Genomic DNA, 24,379 nt, shown 5'->3' with positions numbered 1-24,379 from the left:
CGTATTTAAGACCTAACTAAATGTAATTTAAGACCTATGTGCAAAATATGGACGTATTTTAGACTTTTTAAGACTTTTTAAGACCCCACGGAAACCCTGTAAATAACATCAGTGAAATCAACATGTTCTTACTTTCATGGTCTTCAGTTACAGCAACAAAACAATGTCATCATTTATTAAATAATATAATACATCATAGGTGCTTTGTGTTGAGAATATGTCAATGAATAAAACAATAAAGGTCCAGGTCCAGGTGGAGGTGGAGGTCCAGGTGGAGGAGGTGTGTGATTGTGCAGCAGAAGGAGTGGAGGAGTGTCAGTGTGTCTGCAGAGACTGTGTAGAAGGACAGAGCAGCAGCAGAGCAGTCCAGATACACTGATGATACTCTGTCACATCCAGAGGAACACAGGGATGATGCTGGACTGGACATTGTGTGTGACAGTGGAGCTGATCTCAGAGCAGTTCACACTGCAGCACTGACGGTCATCTCCACTTGTTGTGATTGGTCCGTCAGTCACTGCTGGATGAAGCTCTCCTCTCCACTCCACCTCCCAGTAACACGGCCCAGTCAGAGCCTCTCCACCCACCAGCTGATGGTGCTGCTTCAACCTGTCTGGATCATCAGGACACAGCTGATCCTCTCAACACCTCCACCTTTCTCATCACTCTCACAGAGATCACCAGCTGATGAGAGAAGCAGAGAGAGAACAGAAGTGATAAATGAGTGTTTCCAGAGACTCCCTCCATCAGCTGTCAGTCAGTGATATAAAGACCAGCAGGACTTCAGTCCTGTTCAGACCACAAGTGGAGCGGCTGTGTAGCGTAGCCAGCTTCCTTTCAGCTTCATGTTAACGTGTTGGAGTGAAGCTCACAGACCTGCAGACACTTTGGACATCAAGTCTGTTTACTCTGCAGGTTTCACTGAAGGACACAGTGGAAATAAACTGCTGACAGTCCCTGAACGCATCATTACTGCAGGAACACAGATACTCACAGCTCACTTTAATGATGATTTACTGCTGTTAAAAACCAGAGTCTCACTTACATTTAAACATTTCATCTACTTTGGAAACATTACATGACAAATATGTAAATATGGAGTCTGTTATAAAATATTTGGACAAATCAAATGACACATGGGCAGATATAAATATAACGTTAAAGGTCCTACATTGAACAGTAAAACATCAGCAGAGGTTCTGGTCTGTATACAGACCACATGGTTACTAAATGTAATGATGGTTCTCTGAAAGAAGAGCTTTCAGTCAGACTGATCTGAGAGCTGTGACAAACATGAAGTGATCAGTTCTTCAGTCAGTGCGTTTACATGACACTCAAGAAAACCGAATTACTGCGTTAGTCTGACTATGAACGGATCTTTAAGATGCATGTATACACCTTTGTCTGACTAAAATCGGACCGGATCGGATTTCTCCTGCATGTATACGTTTCCAGCGGATCGGATCGGATTTTGCGTTCTGCACAGGCGAAAGATTTTTCCCCGGGGCCGTGAGCCGGAAGTAGACGGGTGGCGGCGGCGGCGGCTTTCCTCTGAAATCACGGCAAGAAAGAGCGCCAGAGTGCCCCTAGTCTGTGTAATTATCATGTACACCATATACGAAGTGTACAAAGATGTAGCTTCGTCTCGCTCTTCGTACGCCATCTTTCTTGAATGCCGAGGCAGCTGGTGACGTAAAGAGGTCAGCCGGAGGTGCGCCATTAACACTAGTTGAAATGGGTACAGCGCCACCTAGCGTACCGGGGTATGACATGCTTTCGGCCAGTAATTCGATTTTCTCACTGGCATGTATACTCGGATAATTGCAGTTGTCCGACTGAGCAGCATAGTCGAACTATGGCTGTAATCTGACTAAGCTGTGCATGTAAACGCACTGAGTGTTGAAATGAGAGAACAAACACTTTGAGATCAGATTTGATGCTCCGACAGTTTGATGAATGAGGACACTCAGTGCGTTTACATGCACAGCTTAGTCAGATTACAGCCATAGTTCGACTATGCTCCTCAATCAGACAACTGCAATTGTCCGAGTATACATGCCGGTGAGAAAATCAGATTATTGGGCCGGAGCATGTCATACCCCAGTACACTAGGTGGCACTGTACCCATTTCAACTAATGGTAACAGAGTTACCTCCGGCTGACCTCATTATGTCACCAGCTGCCTCGGCATTCAAGAAAGATGGCGTACGAAGAGCGAGACGAAGCTACATCTTTGTACATTTCGTATATGGTGTACATCTTTCTTGCGGTGATTTCGGAGGAAAGACGCCGCCACCGCCACCGTCACCGTCCGTCTAATTCCAGCTCACGGCCCCGGGGAAAAAATCTTGCGTCAGCACAGAACGCAAAATCCGATCCAATCCGCTGGAACGTATACATGCAGGAGTAATGTGACTATCAATCGACAATCAGTCGTCTTCACATCAACTCACACACACAATCACAACAAGCTTCTGGCTCGTCTGATTGGCTGACTGTTCTCCTCTCACAGCTTCACTGAGGAAAGCAGGAAATACTGGATCTTTACTTTGATGCTGTGTTTAGTACAATACTGCTGGAACCAGCATGAACTGACTACAACCCTCTACTGACCTCAGAGTCTCCAGGCTACAGTCTGGACTCTCCTTCAGATCACACAGCAGCTTCATGTCTGTATTCTTCAGATAGTTGCCTGTCAGCCACAGATATTTCAGATGGGAGGGGTTGGACTTCAGAGCTGAGGCCAGAGAAGCACAGCTGATCTTTGACAAACTGCAGCTCCTCAATCTGAATAAAGAATAAATGGTGAAGTTAAAAATTAATTTATAATCCAATGTGTGTGAATTAGTTAGTTCAGAGGATCTTCTGTTAACAGATTAAATCAAACATTAATTTACTTCAAGAACTAACTGAACATTTTCTTCAGTTATTTTAAGAAACAGAAGTCTGAAGAATAAATTTAGTTTGAAAAAAAAAAAGATGAAAATATGAACCAAAGGAGATTTAGAGCTTTATGTATACAAGTAATGTATGAATGTAAAATCATTTGTTAATTTAACAAATCAGATCTACAACACTAACAGAGTCAGTGAACTGACCCAAGATTCTCCAGTCTACAGTTTGGACTATGTAGAAAATCACACAGCAGCTTAACTCCTGAATCCTTCAGCTTGTTTTCACTCAGCCACAGGTATCTCAGATGGGAGGGGTTGGACTTCAGAGCTGAGGCCAGAGAAGCACAGCTGATCTCTGACAAACTGCAGCGACTCAATCTGAATCAAGAATAAAAGATGTAAGTTTAGAAGACAATGTTCCTGCTTGTCAAGAGATCTTTATTGTCCCCGGAAGGCAATTTGCGGTGCAACCAGCAGCAAAAAAAGCAACAATACACAATAAAAAAGTGACGATGGAATACACAACAACATGGGTGACATGGGACAACGACACAGGACAACAATTATCATCAATTCAACAAACAAACAAACAAAGTGCAACAGTGCCTCACTGGATAAAAACTGGATAAAAACAAGGAGTTAAAGTGACCACAGTGCTATTAATTGTTAAGAAGGCCAATAGCCATTGGAACCCAGGATTTTTTGAATCTGTCAGTCCTGCATCTTGGCACATTAAATCTGCATTTCGATGGAAGCAGTTTAAATTCAGGTGCTAAGGGATGGCTCGGGTCAGACAAGACAAGTCTCGCTTTGTTCAGGGCCCTGGTTTTGTACGAGACGGTAATGTCTGTGAGTGGAGTACCGATAATTTTACTGCACACTCTAACAATGCCCTGAAGTCTGTTGCGGCTTTTAAGGTTAATTGACCCAAACAAGCAGATAAAAGCAAATGTCAGGACAGATTCAGTAAAACAAGAATAAAACATTTCCATGAACTTGGAGTCAATGTTTATGTTCCTGAGCTTCCGAAGAAAGTACATGCGCTGATTGGCTTTTTTGCACACAGCATCGCCCTGATGCTCAAAGGACAGCTTGTCATCAATTACTGTCCCCAGATATTTATACTGCTGGACAGACTCTACAGCTTGGTCATTGATGGACAGGGGAATGGTGGCTGGGCGGGTCTTCCTGAAATCAATCGTCATTTCCTTAGTCTTTGAGACATTGATGGTGAGGAAGGACGACTTACACCACCGGATAAAATCCTCCACTACAGGACCAGGCACCGGGTCATCATGGCTGAGGAGGGACACGATCACTGAATCATCAGCGAACTTTACAATGTGGCGTTTCTCGTGTAAGCTCCAGCATGCATTGGTATATAAAACAAATAAAAGAGGCGAGAGAATGCACCCCTGAGGAGAGCCGGTGGAGGAGAAGAGAACATCTGACAGGACGCCATTGGCTCTGACCCGCTGTGATCTGACAGTTAAAAAGTCCAACAGCCAGTAAATCAGACCCTTGTCGATATTATAATTTGAGAGACACTCAGCTAAAATATGGGGCTGGATACAGTTAAAAGCAGATGTAAAATCAATAAAAAGCAGACGAACAAAGCTTTTGGTCCCTTCTAAGTGCAACACAATCATATTAAGAAGAGTGATTATTGCATCATCAACCCCCCTCCCCGCCTGATACGCAAACTGGAGAGGGTCCAAGTTTGCCTGAACAGTGTTCATGAGCTCGTCTTTCACGATCCTCTCAAAAGACTTCATTACCAGGGAGGTAAGAGCCACGGGTCTAAAGTCATGGAAACATTCAGGGCCCTTTTTAGACGGCCTAAAGCACATGGTGTAAAGATCACTGCCCTACTGTATTTAGAGTGTGTCCAATTCATTTTTGCGTGTTAAACAGCAGATAATCTGGGCACAAAGTGAGAAGCACGGCACAAAGGTTAGATTTAGACTCATGGTTTGTTTTAGGCGGAACATAAATAAAACCAATCCGAGTGTCATCTCCCTTTAAGAGCCAGGTGCATCAGGGCCTGGCACATGTGGGTTAGTGTTAGGGTTAGTTAATATGTATATCAACCAGTGGCACTTGTCTTCAATGAGGGTCGGGGATGTGATCCTCGGCTGCTGGAGCATGAGCGTGAGGAAACTGACAAAGACGAAGAAATTGAACCGAAGGTCACATCACTTTGTTTATTTGGAAATAGTTCTACCTGAAGTCTGACAGATGTCAGACCAGAATTAGGTGCAAAATGTGTTGGCGACCACCAACCATCTCAACAGGTACTGACCCAAACAGAACTCCGAAAGCATGAGTTTGCACTATCATGCTAGCGTCTTGTCTGTTGGCTACCCACAAGTAGCCAACAGCCCCACTGCTTCTACTAGTCAAACTTCACTTCAACAGACATCAATCTCCGCTGCTTTTTCAGCCATTGTCCCATATGAGAAGAAACCGAAGCAATACAAAAACATAACCAGCGCATTTACTCACTTTACGGCTAAAGATATGATGCCTATAAGCACAGTTTAAAAACAGGACTTCAAGAAGCTAATGACGGTCATGGATGCTAAGTACACTCTGCCAAAAATCTGTCCCAAAGCTGTACGCAGAATGGAGGGTCAAGGTGGAGCAGCAGCTCAGAGATGATATGTGGTCTGGTCACATGTCCTAACCACATCAGGACTTACAGAACCACATCAGGTCTGTAGAACCACATCAGGTCTTACAGAAGTGATACAGAATAACTGAAAGCAGCCTCTCAAATCATAACATCAGAGTGTATAACCGGTGTGAAGCCTGTGTAGGTCCATCTGATGTTCCTTCAAACAGCAGAAAACAGATTAAAGTCCGTGTAAACCAAAATCAGCCATTTTCTTCTAAACACATTAAACGGGTCATAAATGTGTTTACTTAAAACATGTAATAGCCATTCGGCCATGTAGAATTTCATTTTGGAGGCTAGGCTCACAGTTTTTCAACATTTCTGTGTTCAGGATTTAATGGGCGGGTCAGAAATCATGCAAATCATGGCCGCGTTAGGTAACGCGGCCATATGATTTGCATAAACCCCGCCCTGCTGCGGACGTGGTATAAATACGTTCAGCGCGTCAGCTTCAGCGGTTCTCCCACTCACTCTCCAGTCTCGGATAGCATTGCTTACAATAGTTTGCAGCTAGCTAACCAGTCAACCAGTCAGCTAACCAGCCATGTCTCCTCCACATCGCTCTGCATCTTTCCTGGATGCCACAGTGTGCAGGGTGACGGCGCTGTTAGCTTATTTAAGTTTCCTTCGGATGACAACGTAAGGAAACGGGGGAGTCCATTGACGCTGGTCAACTCCGTCCCCGGCTTGCATCCTCTCCTCCGCCGACGAGGAGATGTGGCCGCTGCTGACCGCCGCTGACACTCTCCGTCCCACTGAAGGCGGGTCCCACCGGCATAATGTGGCCGCCACCGCAGCCGACCCACTCCGTCCCGCTGACAGCGGGTCCCACCGGCATGATGTGGCCGCCGCGCCGCAGCCGGCCCTCCGTCCCGCTGACGGCGGGTCCCACCGGCATGATGTGGCCGCGCCGCAGCCGACCCTCTCCGTCCCGCTGCGGCGGGTCCCACCGGCGGTATGTGGCAGTAGTAGCAGGGTCGCATTATTGGTGAGCCGTCCCAGTGTGAACGGCTAATCCGGAGGCGCGGAGCGAGGGCGTGTCGGTCTGACAGTCTGATAACTACACAGGTCCTTCACTTAACTAAATACAGAGAAATGTCCCACAAAGCAACGTTACATGACCGAACAAAAGTAACGTAGTAACTATAACTGTCTTTAGCAACTTATATGAGGAAAACAAATACCACAGCTGTATGTGGAGAAGCGTCTGTCCTCCTGTCCGTCCCCTCCCTGTCCTCCCGACTCTTCCTCACATTTCTGCTCACAAAACAGCGTCTGTCACGCTTGTCACAAGACTTTAACTCACCGAGTGTTTGATGAAAATAAATCACCGCGACCGCCAGCCCTCCTGACCGAGACTTCAGGAAACTGTCCCCCAGAAAACAGCCTCCGTCCCCGCGAGTGACAGAGTCAGACAGCGTCCTGTTTACTGATGGTGATTATGTATAATTACGTAATTTAGCGCGAAAAACTTCACTCCGTCACTTTCCAGGATGTTTAGTGGGTCAGGATCTCAATCACTACACGTTATAACAGCATCTATATGATTATAAACTGTCCACGGGTTTAGATAGACAAGGGGAACACCTGGGGAACACCTGGGGAGACACCGACGTCATTAACATGACGTGTAGCCCCCGCTGCATGGGCGTGGTTCCAGCGCCTCTAACTGACACGCCCCCAGCGTTTCACAGCAGAAAGAAGTGCTTGTTTTTTTCATGATTTTGAGACCTAATTTTATATACTTAACCATTTTTTTAATCTTTCAAATTTGGCTCAGTGGTCAATGATACATGTTTCTTTGGTGTGACAAACTCATAACACAATTTTTTTGCCGCTTTACACGGACTTTAAGCTTCTAACTTTAGACCAGCTTTTTGTTGGTTTATGTTGCTGTCGCTTTCTGCTGCCTCAAGGTATCAATCCACCATCAGTGACAATTCATGTGAATGTGAATATGTGTCTATGTGTATCTCTACATTAACATGCATACAAAGAACAGATGATAAACTTTATTATCTAAAACTCCTGACTCATTTCCTTTGTAGAGTTTATAACTACAGCTTTTAGTTCTGTTGATTAAATGTGTCATAAACTTCAGCAGCCTCGATTCCGTGAGATTACTGTTGCCCATGTGTGCATGATGTCAGAGCAAGTCGGGATCAAGTTGAACACAAATCTAACCAGCACCTAACCAACAAGCATTGTTGGCATCGCCACTGATTGATTCTGTGCAGGACTGGTTCATCTCAAATGAGCCTATTGTAATCTGTCATACTGCGCTGCGTTCACAGTTTTATGTACAAATAGGAAACATCATTTTTTAAAGCGTGGCTGTTAAACTTTACAATCTGGCATATTTTACTCCTCTTATATATTGATAAATGACAAGTCATATTCAGAGTCACATTCCTCAAAGTACCCACATTTCCTGAAGGCAACATAATTGAGGAAGGCCTTGAGCCCCCCCCCCCCCCCTTTTATTGTTTTCTCTTTAGCACCTGTTTCACCCATTTTCAGTGGCAAAGTGAGCGGAGCAGAGCATAAGTGACACAGTGACGAGTGGCAAACGTCAGGCAGGGTTGTTGGCACATGCTCAACTCTCCCTCTGAGTTGGGTTGCCAGGTACCACGATACATCCTCCCACACAGAACCTCAGGAAACCTTTTTGTATCACTTCAACAATGGGAGATTAATAGGTGTGTGGCGATACACTCAGCTCACGAGATGAGACGATGCATGATGTTGGGTTCATGAGAACGAGATTTTAACACTATTTTCAAAAAAATTTATTAAAAATATTATTTGATCAAAAGTTACAAAATGCAAAACAATGCAGGTCCATTCTGAAATGTTTTACCAAGTAATCATCTTGTAATGAACTTCACTTCAGCTCTACTTTGTGACTGAGGATGAATTATCATATGCAGTAAAAGACATGAACATTATGCAAGAACTGTAAAAGGTTTCACCACAAACTTAACTGACTGACTTCTCTCCTGTATGATTTCACATGAGTCTCTTCAGACCTTATAACTGTGCATGTACTCTGTGTGAGCTTCTAATTTTTAACTCAAGCTGTGTGACCTTCTAGCTGAACTCCTCTCCACTAATTGAAACTAAGAAATAAAAACAGTACAAAAAAACAAAATAAATAACACTAAGTTTTTCTTAGTCTTCTTGTTTTAAGTGCAAACAATAATCAAAGTAGTTCTCTCAATACTTTAAGTGCAAACAGAGACTGACAAGATTTCCCTCCAAGCCTGATACAGAGCTGAGAGCTGGATACAAATACACAAATACACTGCAAATACACTGCCCAGCACAGCCCAGTAGTAAAATATGGTTGTTGAAATTTAACACTTAATGGAAGTATGAACATGTCTTAAGTTCAATTGATAAATAAACATTTCAGATCTACAACAGTAACAGAAGGAATGAACTGACCTCAGAGTCTCCAGTCTACAGTTTGGACTCTGCAGAAAATTACACAGCAGCTTCACTCCTGAATCCTTCAGCTTGTTTTCACTCAGCCACAGCACTCTCAGATGGGAGGGGTTGGACTTCAGAGCTGAGGCCAGAGAAGCACAGCTGATCTCTGACAAACTGCAGTTTATCAATCTAAATAAAGAATAAATGATTTAAGTTTAGAAGACAATGTTCCTGCTTGAAATCATTCAGCGTTTAATAATCTGTTCAGAGCTAAAGAAGGTTTAAAATGTAGAAGTTTAGGAAATGGAAACTCCAAACACCTGAACCCAACAGAATGCAGGTTCAACACTGTAAAATACAAAATTGACAAAACCCAGTATACAGCTACTCAATGTGCCTAAACGTGGCCAGTTCATTACTGAGGAAGTCAGTAGTGACATGTGGTGGTTTCTCTCTTTTGACAAATGTACTTATTGTCAGTCACTTTGGACAAATGCATCTGCTAAATGCCTGTAATGTAAATGTAAATATAAAAAAAGCTGGTGTGCAAGTTTTTATTGTGGTCCCAGTAATATTTATCGTTAGTGTTCAAGGAAGTAGCAGATCACATTATATTTGAATGCAGGTTTATTCAAAAAGTTTTTATCCTGACATGTCAGAGTGAGTAAAAAGACTTCATGTAAGTCTTCAAGTCAAAAAAGTAAAACTAAGTCCACAAAAGTGATCAAAATTCAACATGTAACATTTCAAGCATGTCTTTAACTTAAATTCTGCTTCTCTGCTTTTTTCTAATTAGACGTACACGTAGAGCATCTTTATAATAAAGACCATGAATTGATAACATGGAGCCTTTTATGTGATAAGCACGACGCTGCTTCTTCTGTAACAATGAAGTTAAAAGGACCACAGACTTCTGTGATTATATGTGTGGAGGGGTTTTCTTAAAGGAGAACTTCGGTCGATTTAAACATGCAGCTTCATTGCTCAAGCTACCCTTGACTTGCCAGTACCAAAGACGCAAACAAATTTGGTCCAGCCATTACAGAGCTCCGTGAACGGAGACTTAGCATTGAACGCTAACAGCATGGGGTCAGAACTTTACACTGTGTTTTAAGCGTCTTAACATGCTCCACATCTCACACCAAAAGTTATGCAACATCAGCAGACACCTTAGCACACAGCACTGTAGCATGTATGACTCAAAATGAATATAAAAGTAGTTAAAACAGTGTGTTTGTGCAAGGAGCTACCTACCTGTTTGTTGACATCGGCGTCTTCCGGTAGCTAGACCAAACTAGTCAATCCGTCGAGCGTGCACTTACTCCCTCACTGGCGGAGACGGAAACGTAATCCAGCATTTTCGTGTTTATGTTCATAATGTACATGTCCATGTTACAGCCTGTCATGAGCCATGAGCCTTACAATAGCCTGTTAAGCCTGTTAAGTGCACACTCGATGGATATGCTAGTTTGGTCTAGCTACCGGAACACACGGATGTCAACAAACAGGTAAGTAGCTCCTTGCACAAACACACTATTTTATTTTTTATTTATTTATTTATTTTATTCATTTTGAGTCATACATGCTACAGTGCTGTGTTGTAAGGTGTCTGCTGATGTTGCATAACTTTTGGTGTGAGATGTGGAGCATGTTAAGACGCTTAAAACACAGTCTAAAGTTCTGACCCCATGCTGTTAGCGTTCAATGCTAAGTCTTCGTTCACGGAGCTCTGTAATGGCTGGACCAAATTTGTTCGCGTCTTCGGTACTGGCAAGTCAAGGGTAGCTTGAGCAATGAAGCTGCATGTTTAAATCGACCGAAGTTCTCCTTTAAGCCTGTGGTCTGTGCCTGTGTGTGTTTGCTGCACATCTGTGAGGAACAAATACAGAAAAACACAATCACAAACAGCAGTGACACTATCTCTAGCATATTAACAGAGTTTTGTCAGATTCACTCACAGAATCTTGCCAAAACAGGATAGATGGAGAAAAGATATGGAGCCAGATCAAGGCCAAGAGGTTTGTTAATTTCAAAAAATGATTAAAAAAGTGTAATTTGAAACTGACAGTTTTTAGTTTTGAAAATAAGTGTCAGAAAATTTCATTTAAATATAATTTGGATTTAAATCTGATATTCTTCTGAATTAAATTGTTTTTACTTATTCATTTTTTAGGCCTTTATTTACAGGACAGATTGAGATATGACAGGAAACAGGATGAGAGAGTGACACGCATCAAAGGGTCCCAGGCTGGGACTCAAACCCGCAGAGGACAGAGTCTCTATACAAGGGACGCTCTACTAACTGAGCTGAACAGGCCTCTAAATTTATTTCAGATTCGAATCCTCTTTTTTTGCTTCAGATTTTTTTCTTCGTTTTCAGATCCTACTCTTTTTCAAATTTCAGAGTTTTGGCCCTGATCTGGTGTGGGGGCGTGGCATCAGCTGAGAAGGGCCTGGGGTTGTGAGAGACATCATAATAAAGAAGGCTCAGAGCCTTACCTCATCATGTTGCCTTCAGGAAATGTGGGTTAATATGACTCAACGCTTTCTATACACTGCACACGTGGGCAACAGTAATGTCGTGACATTACTGTTGCCCACGTGTGCATGATGTCAGAGCAAGTCGGGATCAAGTCAGACACAAATCTAACCGGCATGAATTGTCTGCAGGGCTGTAAACTAGCGGTCGCCACTCGCCAAATGCGACTAAAATATTCCCCTGGCGACTTAATTTTGGAGAGATACATGCCACGGGGCGGGTAAATGTTTGTCCCGATGGTCGTGCTCTTGCAATAAATTATGCATGATATAGCAAAACATTGTTGTAGCTGTAAAATGATAAATTATGACGGTAGCGAACGTTAGTGCTAAACCGGCTATTTGATGTGTGTCGCACTTAAGTAGCTCCCCCGACGTCACCGCTGTAGAAAATAGTTCCCCTCAGAAGCAACGTAGCGTGCGCGTCACCGCTCTTTAAAAGTTTTGCGCAGTCAGGGGCGTCGCACCCGTGGGGGATGTGTGTGTTTTAAAGCCCACACTTTTCCCGGTGAGAGGGTTCAACACCCACACTTTTTCTGCAGTTTTTCTGCAGTTTTGCACAAACGCCTTACTGCGGCCGGAGTCACTTTCTCTGGCCGCTCTGTGTCTGCGCTCGCTGCAGCTGCCTCCTCTCTCCTCCCTCTCCTGTTGCTGCTTCAAACGTGGGACTGACTGACTGACCGGCTGATGATTGGCTGTTCTGCCTTAAGTCCCGCCTCTCTTGCTATGTTAGATTTATTGTTCAGCTCGTGCTGATGAGGCGGGATCTGCCGTAAAATACCAAATAATAGCCGGGCGTTTATTTGTCTCAACCACTTAACAGACCAGGCGTTTATTTGGGACAGGTGTTTAATGCCCTCCTCACAAAAATCCGGGATGAAAATGTCACAAACTTCTCCAGCTTCTCTGTGAATTCTCTGGAAACAGAGAGGAACCAAAATGTCTGTAACGTTCTCTGACGTTCAGTATACAGGTCGACACCAAACCACATGATGTGTTGTATAATGTGTTTATGTGTTTACAGCTGCTAATGTATGTAACGCTGTTACTGTGATGACATATAACAGTTAAATATTGAATCTGTCTATAATAACCACATCCTGACATGTAACTGTGATTTTTGATAATCTAAGTACTAATAATAACAATCATAACAAAAAATTAACAAAGACTGCAGATCAAGATAAGAAGCTCCAACTGGCAGTGAGCAGCTCTCTTTTCTGTTAGCAGTGAAGTGACATAGTCCATGACAGAACATTATAAAAAATGATAATGTATAAAATAACATTTAATGGTAAAAGAAAAAAGTACAGTTGCAGTAGGCTTCTATTACAAATATTATATTATATTATAATTAAACGAATCAAGACAGATGTCACATTTATGTGTCAGGGTGTGGTTATTATAGACACAGATTTAATATTTAAGTGTCATTTATCATCACCCCCCGACCCAAAATTGTTTTAAAAAAACACCACCACATCCATCCCCCGCACTTTTGAAAAGCTTGCTACATCTCTGGGCGCAGTGACTGTGATTCGAGCGCAGCAATGACGACACCTCTAACTCATGAGCTGAGGGAAGTTGTACTTAAGTTGCGCATAATTTCTTAACGACTTCCTTCAGTTAGGTTTCAGTTTGATAATCAAGTGGCTTAATATGAGTACATTTGTAACAGTTAACAGTAACAGTTGTCACGTCACAAAACATGTAAAACCATGGGTCTATCAAATCCAGTGTAAATATTATTATGGTACAGTCGCCACTGACAGGTCTATTACAGAGCCTGATAGTTAATTAATAAGTGTTTCCTTTGTCAAAGTTTTGCACTGTTCAAGTTTTCAAATTGCAATGTTATGAAATTTTATTAATAATATTAAAATGTATTTCTAAATAATAGTTTAGCCCCTTTTCTAAGCATGTATTGGTATATAATACTGTTATCTCCATGAAAAGTACTGAAACAGATGTATATGCAACAAAAAGAGGCAATTTATTATTTGGCCGGTAAAAAATTTACTTGGCCGGTAGATTCTTTCATCTACCGGTCCCCTTGGCAGGTGAGCCAAAAAGTTAGTTTACAGCCCTGATTGTCTGCGATCGCCACTGATTGATTCTGTGCAGGACTGGCTCATCTCAAATGAGCCTATTGTAATCTGTCATGCTGCACTGCGTGCACAGTCTTATGTGCAAATGGGAAACAACATTCTTTTAAAGCGTGGCTGTTAAACTTCACAATCTGACATATTCTACTGCTCTAATATATTGATAATTACCAAGACTGGTTTTAAAACAGCTCGTTAAATGTAACTTTGACCTGAGGATCACTTAAATAACTGCTATCAGGTGAATACAGTGTATAGAAAGTGTCGAGCCATATTTCTCAAAGTCCCCACATTCCCTGAAGGCAACATAATTGAGGAAGGGCCTGAGTCTTCTTTATTGTTTTTTTTTAGCACCCATTTTCAGGGCAAAGTGAGCAGAGCAGAGCATTAGTGACACAGGGACGAGTGGCAAACGTCAGGCAGTGTTGTTTGCACATGCTCAACGATCCCTCTGAGTTGGGTTGCCAGGTACAACGACACATCCCCGGACACAGAACCTGAGGAGACCTTTTTGATCTGTATCACTACGAAAATGGGAGATTAATAGGGATGTGACGATACACTCAGCTCATGAGATGAGACGATACATGATATTGGGTTCATGAGAACGAGACAAGATTTTAACAACATCTTTTTTTTTTTGAGTCACAAAATGCCAAACAATGCAGGTCCATTCTGAAAGTCTTTAACTAGTAATCATTTTGTAATGAATGTCAGTTCAGCTTTACTTTGTAACTGAGGATGAATTATCATATGCAGTAAAAGACATACAAACCAATATGTAAGAACTGTAAAAGGTTTCACCACAAACTCAAATGACTGGCTTCTCTCCTGTATGATTTCTCATGAGTCTCTTCAGACCTTATAACTGTGTGTGAACTCTGTGTGAGCTTCTAACTTCTAACTGAAGCTGTGTGAACTTCTAACTGAACTCTACTCCACTAAGTGAAAAAATAAAATAAAAAGAGTATAAATAACAAAAATAAATAACACTAAGTTTTTCTTAGTCTTTTTGTTTTAAGTGCAAACAAAGTAGTTAAAGTAGTTCTCTCTCAATACTTAAGAGTGCAAACACAGACCGACAACATTTCCCGTAGCATTTGAACAATGTCAATTATCTCGACTAAACATAAAAAAGAAATGTGAAAGAAATATCCTTTGTTTTGTGGATTTTGTGTGTTTTTGTGAGTATTTAATATCTGCACGAGAATGAGCCCGACCCTCCCAACACACTCAAAACTACCCAACACTCACTGAACAGACAGTGACTGATGTCAATTTAATGTTTCACTTCACTTGTTGGGGAACTCAAAAAGTAACTTAGCATAAAGTAATTAGTACGAATTAATCATCACTAGTGTTTGTCCTCCAAGCAGCTGGTTTATCAGGAACGACTCATGAAGAAAGTGGTCAGTATGTTGATTCATGGATATTTATGAATGAATCCTGACCTAATTATTTATTTATATAGTATCTCCCAGTCTGTTCTTCAGAAACTCATCACTACCTATTAAATATAATTGTAACTACTCTCATTTTGAGTATAATACTGATAAATGAACCAAATGATGAAATCAAAACTGTTTTAAACATTCTGTTCTGATTATAATTTGCTTTTTACATCAGTGGTCCAGCTAATCTACAGTAGATGGATAAATCCCACCACAGGTAAGAGGAAAACATATATTTTATACCATGTCCTGGGTGATAACTGGATTCTGATTGGCTGCAGGCTGTCCATAAACTTTTGATATAACACCTCTGGAAGTACTTGAGTAGTTCCAGTGAAACTTTCCATTCTAAATGAATGATCCTGTTTCTAAAATGAGTGGGACTGGCATCGGCTGCATACTAACAGTTAAAAGAAAAAAAAGAATACTGCATAGAATCCTTCAGTGCAACATCCTCTGAACAACACAGAATGGAGCCATTTTGATACACCAATAATGTCTAAAAAGAGTTGACATTTCTTCAGATTCATTCTGCTGTAAAACTACAGAGTAAATTAACTAAACTGTTTAAGTCTCAGTGAAGGGTTTGAATTGAATATATAGAAAAACAAGACGATGAACTGACCTCAGACTCTCTAGAGCACAGTTTTGACTCTCCAGTCCAACAGACAGTAGCTTCACTCCTGAATCATTCAGGCTGTTGTTACTCAGATCCAGCTCTCTCAGATGGGAGGGGTTGGACTTCAGAGCTGAAGCCACAACTTCACAGTGAGTCTCTGAGAGTCCACAGTCAGAAAGTCTGTCAGGACACAGATATTACAAAAATGTTATTATGAAAGAGGAAACGTTATATATACTTCATGCATTTGATGTCAAAACTGTTTGAAACATTCTGTTCTGATGAACATTTGCTATTTACATCAGCTACATCATCATGCTGAATGATCGTGCACCTCCCGAATTCAAGATGGATGAGTTTTAAGGTTTGACTTTGTTTTTTTCCTCAAAATTTGCTGAATACAAAAGTTCAGGACAGCACAGGAAATACATCTGTGTAAGATTATTTTCGTTTATTACAATACAACTGATGGTCATGTTCTCAGTTGTATACTTTTAATATTGTCAAAGCAAATAACTTTTAATGAAGATACGTCCTGACATTCCCATTCACAGTTTCATCTAGATGTGAGTTCAGTTTTGGTTAATTCCTTTCCAGCTGCATGTCTCTTCTGTGTAACTACACTGAGAGCAATGATAAACTGGAGTCAAATTCTTTGTATGTCCACAAATATTTCATCAAATAAAGCTGATTCTGATTCTACAGAAAAAAAGATATAAAGATTAAAACTAAATAAGGGCCAATTCAGAAAAAAAATACCATGTAATAATCTTGCAGATGAAGGAAGAGAAAATGTAGTTACATTTGGGTTTCCATGAAGTCCACTGTGTGAGTGTGATCTGATTCTATATTTTTGACCAAAAAGTTAGATCAGTTTATGACCAACACAGTGTTAGCATGAGGGTGAGAGTGCCAAAATTAACATCGCACGTCTTGTGTTGAGCATGTGTGCTCCACAAATCATGGTGCTGAATGATCGTGCACCTCCCGAATTCAAGATGGATGAGTTTGAAGTTTGAAAAACCATCTTAGAAATCTATATTTAGATTTTTAATATTTTTGCCAGCTGATACAGATGACTTCTATTGAGACTTTTATAAAATTGCCAGTGGTGATTTTGATGTACACACCTACTGTCTTTTCAAATGCTGTACATTGTAGTCCTGACCATTCACAATTCTTTATTCTTTATATTTTGGTGAATTCCTTTCTAGCTGTATATCTCTTCTGTGTAACTACACTGAGAGCAATGATAAACGGGAGTCAAATTCTTGGTATGTCAACACATATTTGGCCAAATAAAGCCGATTCTGATTCTACACAACAAAAATACATAAAGATTAAAACCAAATAAGAGTCAATTCAGAAAACAATCTCATGTCATGTATAATAGGTAAAATAGAACCTTTAATTTGAGCTGGAACTTTTTAGTCCATTTGCTCACTGTGAAATGTCTCTAGTGTCATCATGATAACAAGAACTACATGAAAGAAATCCTCAAGGACTTTATAAACATCACATGAAAATGATGCAGATCTTATTTTAAACTCTTCAGTATAGTGGTTAAAAAACCTCTTTCATTAGTTTCACCAGGGTTTCTTCTTTCAGCCAAAGAAAGATCAATAGAAGAAAAACTGTTACATCTAATGATCATTAGAAATAAATGGAATAACTGTGTTCAACAAACTGACAGCTATAAGCACGTTCAACTGAAAAATCCACATTTTTGTACTCATGGTAAGTGAAACATTTATTAAAAATAATCACAATTGTATTTCAAAATTAAAGTGTTATTTCAAAATAAATAACTTTATACTTTGTATATCTGAAGAATTAAACTTGTAATCTACACTGATTTATGATGATTGATAATAGGGGTGTCAACGTTTACAATTTGTTCTACACGTGTAAACGGGGCTTCTAACCGACGTGTACACGGTTACACGTCGGAGATTTATGATCTCTTTCTATCGCAGTTGTGGTAGCACCTATGCCAGCAGCAGTCTCTCCCTCCAAATTGTTCGGGTGTTTCCATCACAGGTGGTTTAGCATGGATCCCGTGCTGTTGTTGTACACCAACTTTGCCTGACATAGCCTACACTCAACTTGATTTCCACTGGCAGTTTGTTCAAAAAACACACAGTGCTCCGCTTGTTGACCGCCGCCATCGTGTCCCCCAGTCAACTTGAAGTGACGTGACGTGACGTGACGCGACACTGGCTGTGGCTGCGGGGGTTTTTTTTGTTTTTTTTATATCAACGTAACATTGTGCCCCATTCATCTATTATGTATGCGGATAACTGCACTAGTGGGAACATTTAAGTGTATAGTTAGTTAATGTTATTATCTGAAGCTTTCAGGTAACATTATCTTACTTTCACTTTTAAAAATTGCGTCCGTCCAATTTTCCTTCGGGCGTCGGTATCAATTTATAGCGGGTCGGCTCTGGTACGGAATGTAATCTGTGCTACTGTCGGATAACGGGTCAGATGCGGTGACCAGTGCAGGACTCTGGTCTAAGTGAAAATTTTAATCCTCTAGCCAATTATCAAGCTAAATATCCAACATGCTAGTTAACGTCAAAGACTGCGGTGGAAGACGACGGTAAAATATTTCCACTGGATTTATTTATGCCTGAATTTTTAAGGTGTGGCGGCTTTTATTTTTTGCCGTGGCGGTGCGCCACAGTCAATTACATGTAGGGGAAACCCTGAATACTATATATATTGATGAGAAATGAACTAGGAGGAGGAGGAGGAAGAAAAAAAGACGTGTAAACGGTTATTGATTTTTCTAAACGGTTATGATTTGTTATCCGTGTATCCGTTTACACGTGTAGACGTTGACACCCCTAATTGATAATCACATCTGGACTCACAGAGCCTTCCTGCAGTTCCTCACAGCTGGAATCAGTCTCACTCGTCCCTCCTTCGATGTTTTGTATTTCTTCAGGTCCAACTCATCCGAAACCTTCTCTGACATCTGCAGCATGTAGGCCAGAGCTGAGCAGTGGAACACCGAGAGTTTCTTCTCTGATCTGTTCTCCGACTTCAGGAACTCTTGGATCTCCTGATGAACTGAGTGGTTGTTCATCTCCATCAGACAGTGGAAGATGTTGATGCTTCTGTCAGGAGAAACGTCATCTCTGTTCATCTCCTTCAGGTTGTTGATGGCTCTCTGGATGAGTTCTGGACTGTTGTGTGTCTGACCCAGCAGACCTCCTAAGAGTCTCTGGTTGGACTCCAGAGAGAGGCCATGAAGGAAGCGAACAAACAGGTCCAGGTGGCCATTTTTACTTTCAAGGGATTTCTCCATGGCGCTCCTCAGGAAGTCATCCAGGGATGGGTAACGGGTCTCATGGCCCAAAATAACCTCAGATAACTTCTCAAATGCAGACTTTGGTTTTGAGTCTTTTAGAAAAGTCTCTACGACCTTTGTGTTCCTGTTGGTGTAACAGTGGAACATGTAGACTGCAGCCAGAAACTCCTGAACGCTCAGATGAACAAAGCAGTAGACTGTTTTTTGGAAGATCACACTCTCTCTTCTGAAGATCTCTGTACAAACTCCTGAGTACACCGAGGCCTCTGTGACATTAAGACCACAGCGCTCTAGGTCTTCTTGGTAGAACATGATGTTTCCTGTCTCCAGATGTTCAAACGCCAGCCTCCCCAGCTTCAGAAGAACTTCCCTGTCAGCTTTCGTAAGCTTCTGTGGACTCTTGTGTCGCTTACTGTACTTCTGCTTCTTCCTCTTTGTCTGAACCAGCAGGAAGTGTGAGTACATGTCAGTCAGGGTCTTGGGCAGCTCTCCTCTCTGGTCTGTAGTCAACATGTGGTCCAGAACTGTAGCAGTGATCCAGCAGAAGACTGGGATCAGACACATGATGTGGAGGCTCCTGGAGGTCTTGATGTGTGAGATGATTCTGCTGGACAGATCTTCATCACTGAACCTCCTCCTGAAGTACTCCTCCTTCTGGACGTCAGTGAAGCCTCGTACTTCTGTTACCCTGTCGACACACCAAGGAGGGATCTGATTGGCTGCTGCAGGTCGGGAAGTTATCCAGACGAGAGCCGAGGGAAGCAGCTTCCCCTGGATGAGGTTTGTCAGCAGCATGCTGACTGATGACTTCTGTGTGACATCAGACACGACCTTCCTGTTCTTGAAATCCAGTGAAAGTCTGCTTTCATCCAGGCCGTCAAAGATGAAGAGAAGTTTACAGACAGCGAGCTTCTCTGCTGTCACCTTCTGTAATGTTGGATGGAAAACATGGAGCAGCCTGAGAAGACTGTACTGCTCATCTCTGATCAGGTTCAGCTCCCTGAACGACAGCAGAACCAGCAGACTGACATCTTGGTTTTCGGAGCCCTCTGCCCAGTCCAGAGTGAACTTCTGCACCGAGAAGGTTTTTCCAACTCCAGCGACGCCGTTGGTCAGAACCACTCTGATGCGTCTCTGTTGGTCAGGTGAGGCTTTAAAGATGTCGCAGCACCTGATCGGAGTTTCACTGAAGGTCTTCTTCTTGGAAGCTGTCTCTAGCTGTCTCACCTCATGTTGGGTATTAACCTCTTCAGTCTGTCCCTCTGTGATGTAGAGCTCAGTGTAGATCCTGTTGAGGAGGGTTCCACTTCCTGTTTCATCACATCCTGTTTCACTTCCTTCAGTGACACGTTCACATCTCCTCCTCAGACTGATCTTATATTCATCTAAAGCCTCCTGCAGAACTCTATCAGCTCTTGTTCTGGATCTTTCTCCACACTGGGGACAGGAGGAGTGTTCTGATGAAGCAGACTGGTCCCAGTATGAGGTGATGCACTGTCTGCAGAACCAGTGTCCACAGCTGGTAGAGACTGGATCCTTCAGGACGTCCTGACACAAAGAACAGCAGGACGGCTGCTCCTCCACAGAAACACTTCCTTCTGTCTTTCTGAAGAGATAAAGGAAAATCACTCAGATTAGAAATCATAGATCAGTCTGACAAAAGAGAGGACAGACTGTAAACATAAGTATGTCACATAATAATCAATAGAGATTAATAGAGATTGATCTCGACGTGGACGATTCTGACTCGATTTACAAAAGTCAAAAATCGATTTTCTTAATGTTAATTGACAGCGTAATGTTGACGGAACGTAAGAGGCAGAACTCGTAATAGCGGGAGTGCAGCAGCTGGACAGTCAATGGTGTGCACATAACAAGAAAACATGAGATGGCTGAGCGCAACATTCAACCGGCAGCCTCCGCTTTAACAGCAAGCAGGTTGTAGTTGCTTTCAGCTAGAGGACCATCAAGCAAGCGATATCAAATTTTCCACCCAACTTGGAAAGAGCGAAGCAAATTACAAACTCTACCGCAACTTTTATTGCTGCGATGTGCGCACCGCTTGCATTTCAACAGGCCGTGCAAAAAGTTGTTGCACAATGTGTTGAAATGCAAGCGGCATAAAGTAGCATAGCACTATCTATCACCCATAACAGGAGGATTTTGTGATAAGAGAAGTTTTGACTGAGAGCAGCTTTTTCTTTAGTTACACATAAAGAAAAATGAATCCATCTTATCTATTAATCTTTATTTTTCTTATTATCAGTGACCAAAGTAGCCATGTTTTAGTATGAGAGCTGATACATAACTTGTTGAAATGCAAGCTGCATTGATTATTGCATAGAGAGCTTTTCTATTTTTATATAGGCTACAGTATACTGTTTTTCTCTCAGGGATATGCTCATTGCCTGTAACAGGCAACGAGCATATCCCTGTAGGAAGTGATTAGCAAACTCAGATTTGATTATTGCAAAAAATTGCTGCATCAAGATGCATCAATTACCGGTTTAGAATCAAATCGAATTGTGAGGCTCTGACCCCTAACGCTTAGTATAATAAACCCCCCTCTTTCTTCAACAACTGTGTTTGATAAAAAAGGTTTGATGAAGATAAAAACAGTCTCAGAGTGAAGATTCTGGGACAGTTTCCATGAGATACTTCCAGCCCTCATCAATGGAGCCTTTTACTTTGCAAAGATAAAGAAGAAATCCTCACTTGTCATTAAAGCAGAACATAAATCCCTCATTTGTGACATTTATCTATCTGTTAATGACTTTGTGCTCCTCATCCTGACATTCAGTGAAAGTTGTAATTCTTGTGTTTTGAACAGATCATTTGATCCATCTGCAGTAAAAACACTGAGATGACTTTTGTTGGTTTTCATTCATCAGTAATTCTTCCATCGCAGCAAAACACGTTGAATAAGCCATCAAACTCCTGAAGGTTTAACTGAGCAAACTAAACACTTTGAAGACTAAATTTCTCTAACAGACAAACAATGAATGAACTTGAAGTATCTCACTAGTCAACAATATTTAGGCTATATCCCATGATGCAACACTGCAGTGTGTTCAAAAAGAATATCTCATGTTGAAACATACATAATTGTCTCGTCCCTATGTATAATACAAATCACAAAGCTTTAAAATGTAATTTCCAGAAAAATAATTGTTTCCTATATTTGTGCATCTACAGTCATATAATGGTGATGATTTAATTATATAAACTGAAGTTAGTATCAGTTCTCTTACTGTGTGTCTGAGGGTTCTGGTTCAGTACTGAAGACTAGAGGTGGTTCTTTGGACCGGTCACTCTTCATAGACAGACAGCTGGAGACTGCAGACTCTGCTCCGTCCTCCTCTTCCTCCACACAATCACTCATCTTCTGCACTTCAGAAAGCACTGAGGTAAATATGTAGCACATGGAAGGAGAACAACATGAAGACGAGGAAGACAAACAGGTGAAACAAGATGAAGAGGAGGAGGAAGGTGTAAAATGGAGCTGGTGAAGCTGCAGACTCATCACCCAATGTGATGCTCAACAAAAGTGACATTTACAAAGATGGGCCATGTTTATGTGTAATTAAAGGGACGTCCCTCAGTATGATGTCCTGCTCTGTCCACTCAAAACAGAGACTCAACTAACTACCTGCACACTTTAGGCCCCCACACACCGCCCAGACGTCCAACTGCCTTATCCGACCACTCTGTTGCCTCTTGTCTGACCCGTTCGGCAGAAAAGTTGCATTGAACACACCGCTTCGACGTGCTGCCTACTCCACAGTAGCGTGTACGTTCTGCGCTTGCGCGAGATGCAATAAGCGGGTGGCGCTTGTGTTGTGAGTTGTAAACGAGAAGCTTATGCACGCAACTCTCTTTACTTTCGATCAAAACGAAACTTAACTATTTCCGCTAAAAACAGCTGCATACTAAACATGCAGCGAGGCATTACCAGACGAACACAAATTAATTCGTCCTGAACGGACATAACAACTAGTCTGGTGCCACTACTGCAAAACATGAAAACGGGGAATGACGGAACAGAGTGCATAGAAAAACAAAGCGCACACAGTATTCCGTCCCTCCCACACACCGCGCTGATTCGCTAGCACACCGCCAATCAGAACGGCCATTCAGCTGGCACACAACCAATCAGAGGATCCAATGGCTCAGACGTCCGACGGCCCTCCTCCTCAGACTTCGCATGCTCAGTCGGATCCGACAACGTCCGCGCGGCTCCGAAAGCTTCCGACAGAGCCGAACACACCAAACATATATGTTCCCGACCTCGTCCGAGTCTCTCCAAACGCTTCACGGTTGGGCTGGTGTGTTCCTGCCTTTTCTCTCTAACTTGTTGGTTGCTCCTCCATTTTTCATGTACCTGGATCACCTGCTCAGGTTTGTGGTGTGATCACTTTATGAGCTTCTCTCTGTTATTCTTTGCTCAATAGAATGTAACCTCACTGAACAGTCCTGCAATAAATCACATGTTTTCATAAACTTCTAAAATACAAACAAGTTGTGATATTACATTTAAATTGATGTTTATCAAATACATATTGATTATTTTGCAATATTTTGATTAAAATTAGCAAGAAAAAAACAAACAAAAAAACTTTGCAATATGATTCAACCTCAGATGTTAGAGGCTCACAGTCCTTAGTGCTAAATATTAACACCATATGTTAATATTTAACAGTAACATGATACTTTTGACCAACATTTATTGTATCTACACTGGAACAACACAATATCTTGACTGTCTGTGCAGTTTTATCCAAGTCTATAAAACAGACCTTTGAGCATTAGATGTTTAATTGAGGCTGAACCTGCTGATAACGATTTACTGATTAACTATTAAATCATTTTGTCAGCTGTACCTGAAGTGGTGGACAAACTATTGAATATAAAATTAAATCCAGTAAAACAAAACCACTGTGGTCTTCTGGACTTCAGTCAGTCTGAGAGGTAACCAGTAACACTGACAGTGAACTCAGAACATGAGAATCAAACACGTCTGTTCAAGAGTCTCAACCCAGACTGAGAAGAGAGGATCACATATACACCATATACAGTCAAAAGTTCTGATCCAGATCAGAGACTGTGACCACAGAACAATATTTATGTAGAAATAAAACTCACCCTGTCTCTGACTTCTTTTCCTCGTCCTGCTGCTGTCGACTCCAAATGAACTCTGACTGAACACATTCAGTTTTATAGTTTTATTGTCCCTGTCCTGTTCTCACCTGCTGTACCTGAACCACCTGGTCAGTGTTGCTCCTCCTCATGTGTACCTTTTTCTGTTCAGGTGTCTCCATGATGACCTCCCTCTGCTTGAACAGCTC

General features: G+C 41.8%; 1 protein-coding gene across 1 annotated transcript in view; it reads right to left on the bottom strand.

The window, feature by feature from the left end:
- Nucleotides 1–541: 541 nt before the first annotated feature.
- LOC115569883 (NACHT, LRR and PYD domains-containing protein 14-like) overlaps nucleotides 542–24,379 on the bottom strand; it is a 56,757-nt gene continuing 32,919 nt past the window's right edge. Inside the window, exon 12 of the mRNA XM_030398089.1 lies at nucleotides 542–684. Coding sequence (XP_030253949.1) covers nucleotides 678–684 — 7 coding nt within the window. The 3' untranslated portion in view covers nucleotides 542–677. The remainder of the gene's footprint in view (nucleotides 685–24,379) is intronic.

The sequence above is a fragment of the Sparus aurata genome, chromosome 19, assembly GCF_900880675.1.
Source record: "Sparus aurata chromosome 19, fSpaAur1.1, whole genome shotgun sequence".
In the NCBI taxonomy this organism is placed as follows: domain Eukaryota; kingdom Metazoa; phylum Chordata; class Actinopteri; order Spariformes; family Sparidae; genus Sparus; species Sparus aurata.
Note: the sequence above shows the minus strand (reverse complement) of the source record. Positions and strands in the feature narration are given on the sequence as shown.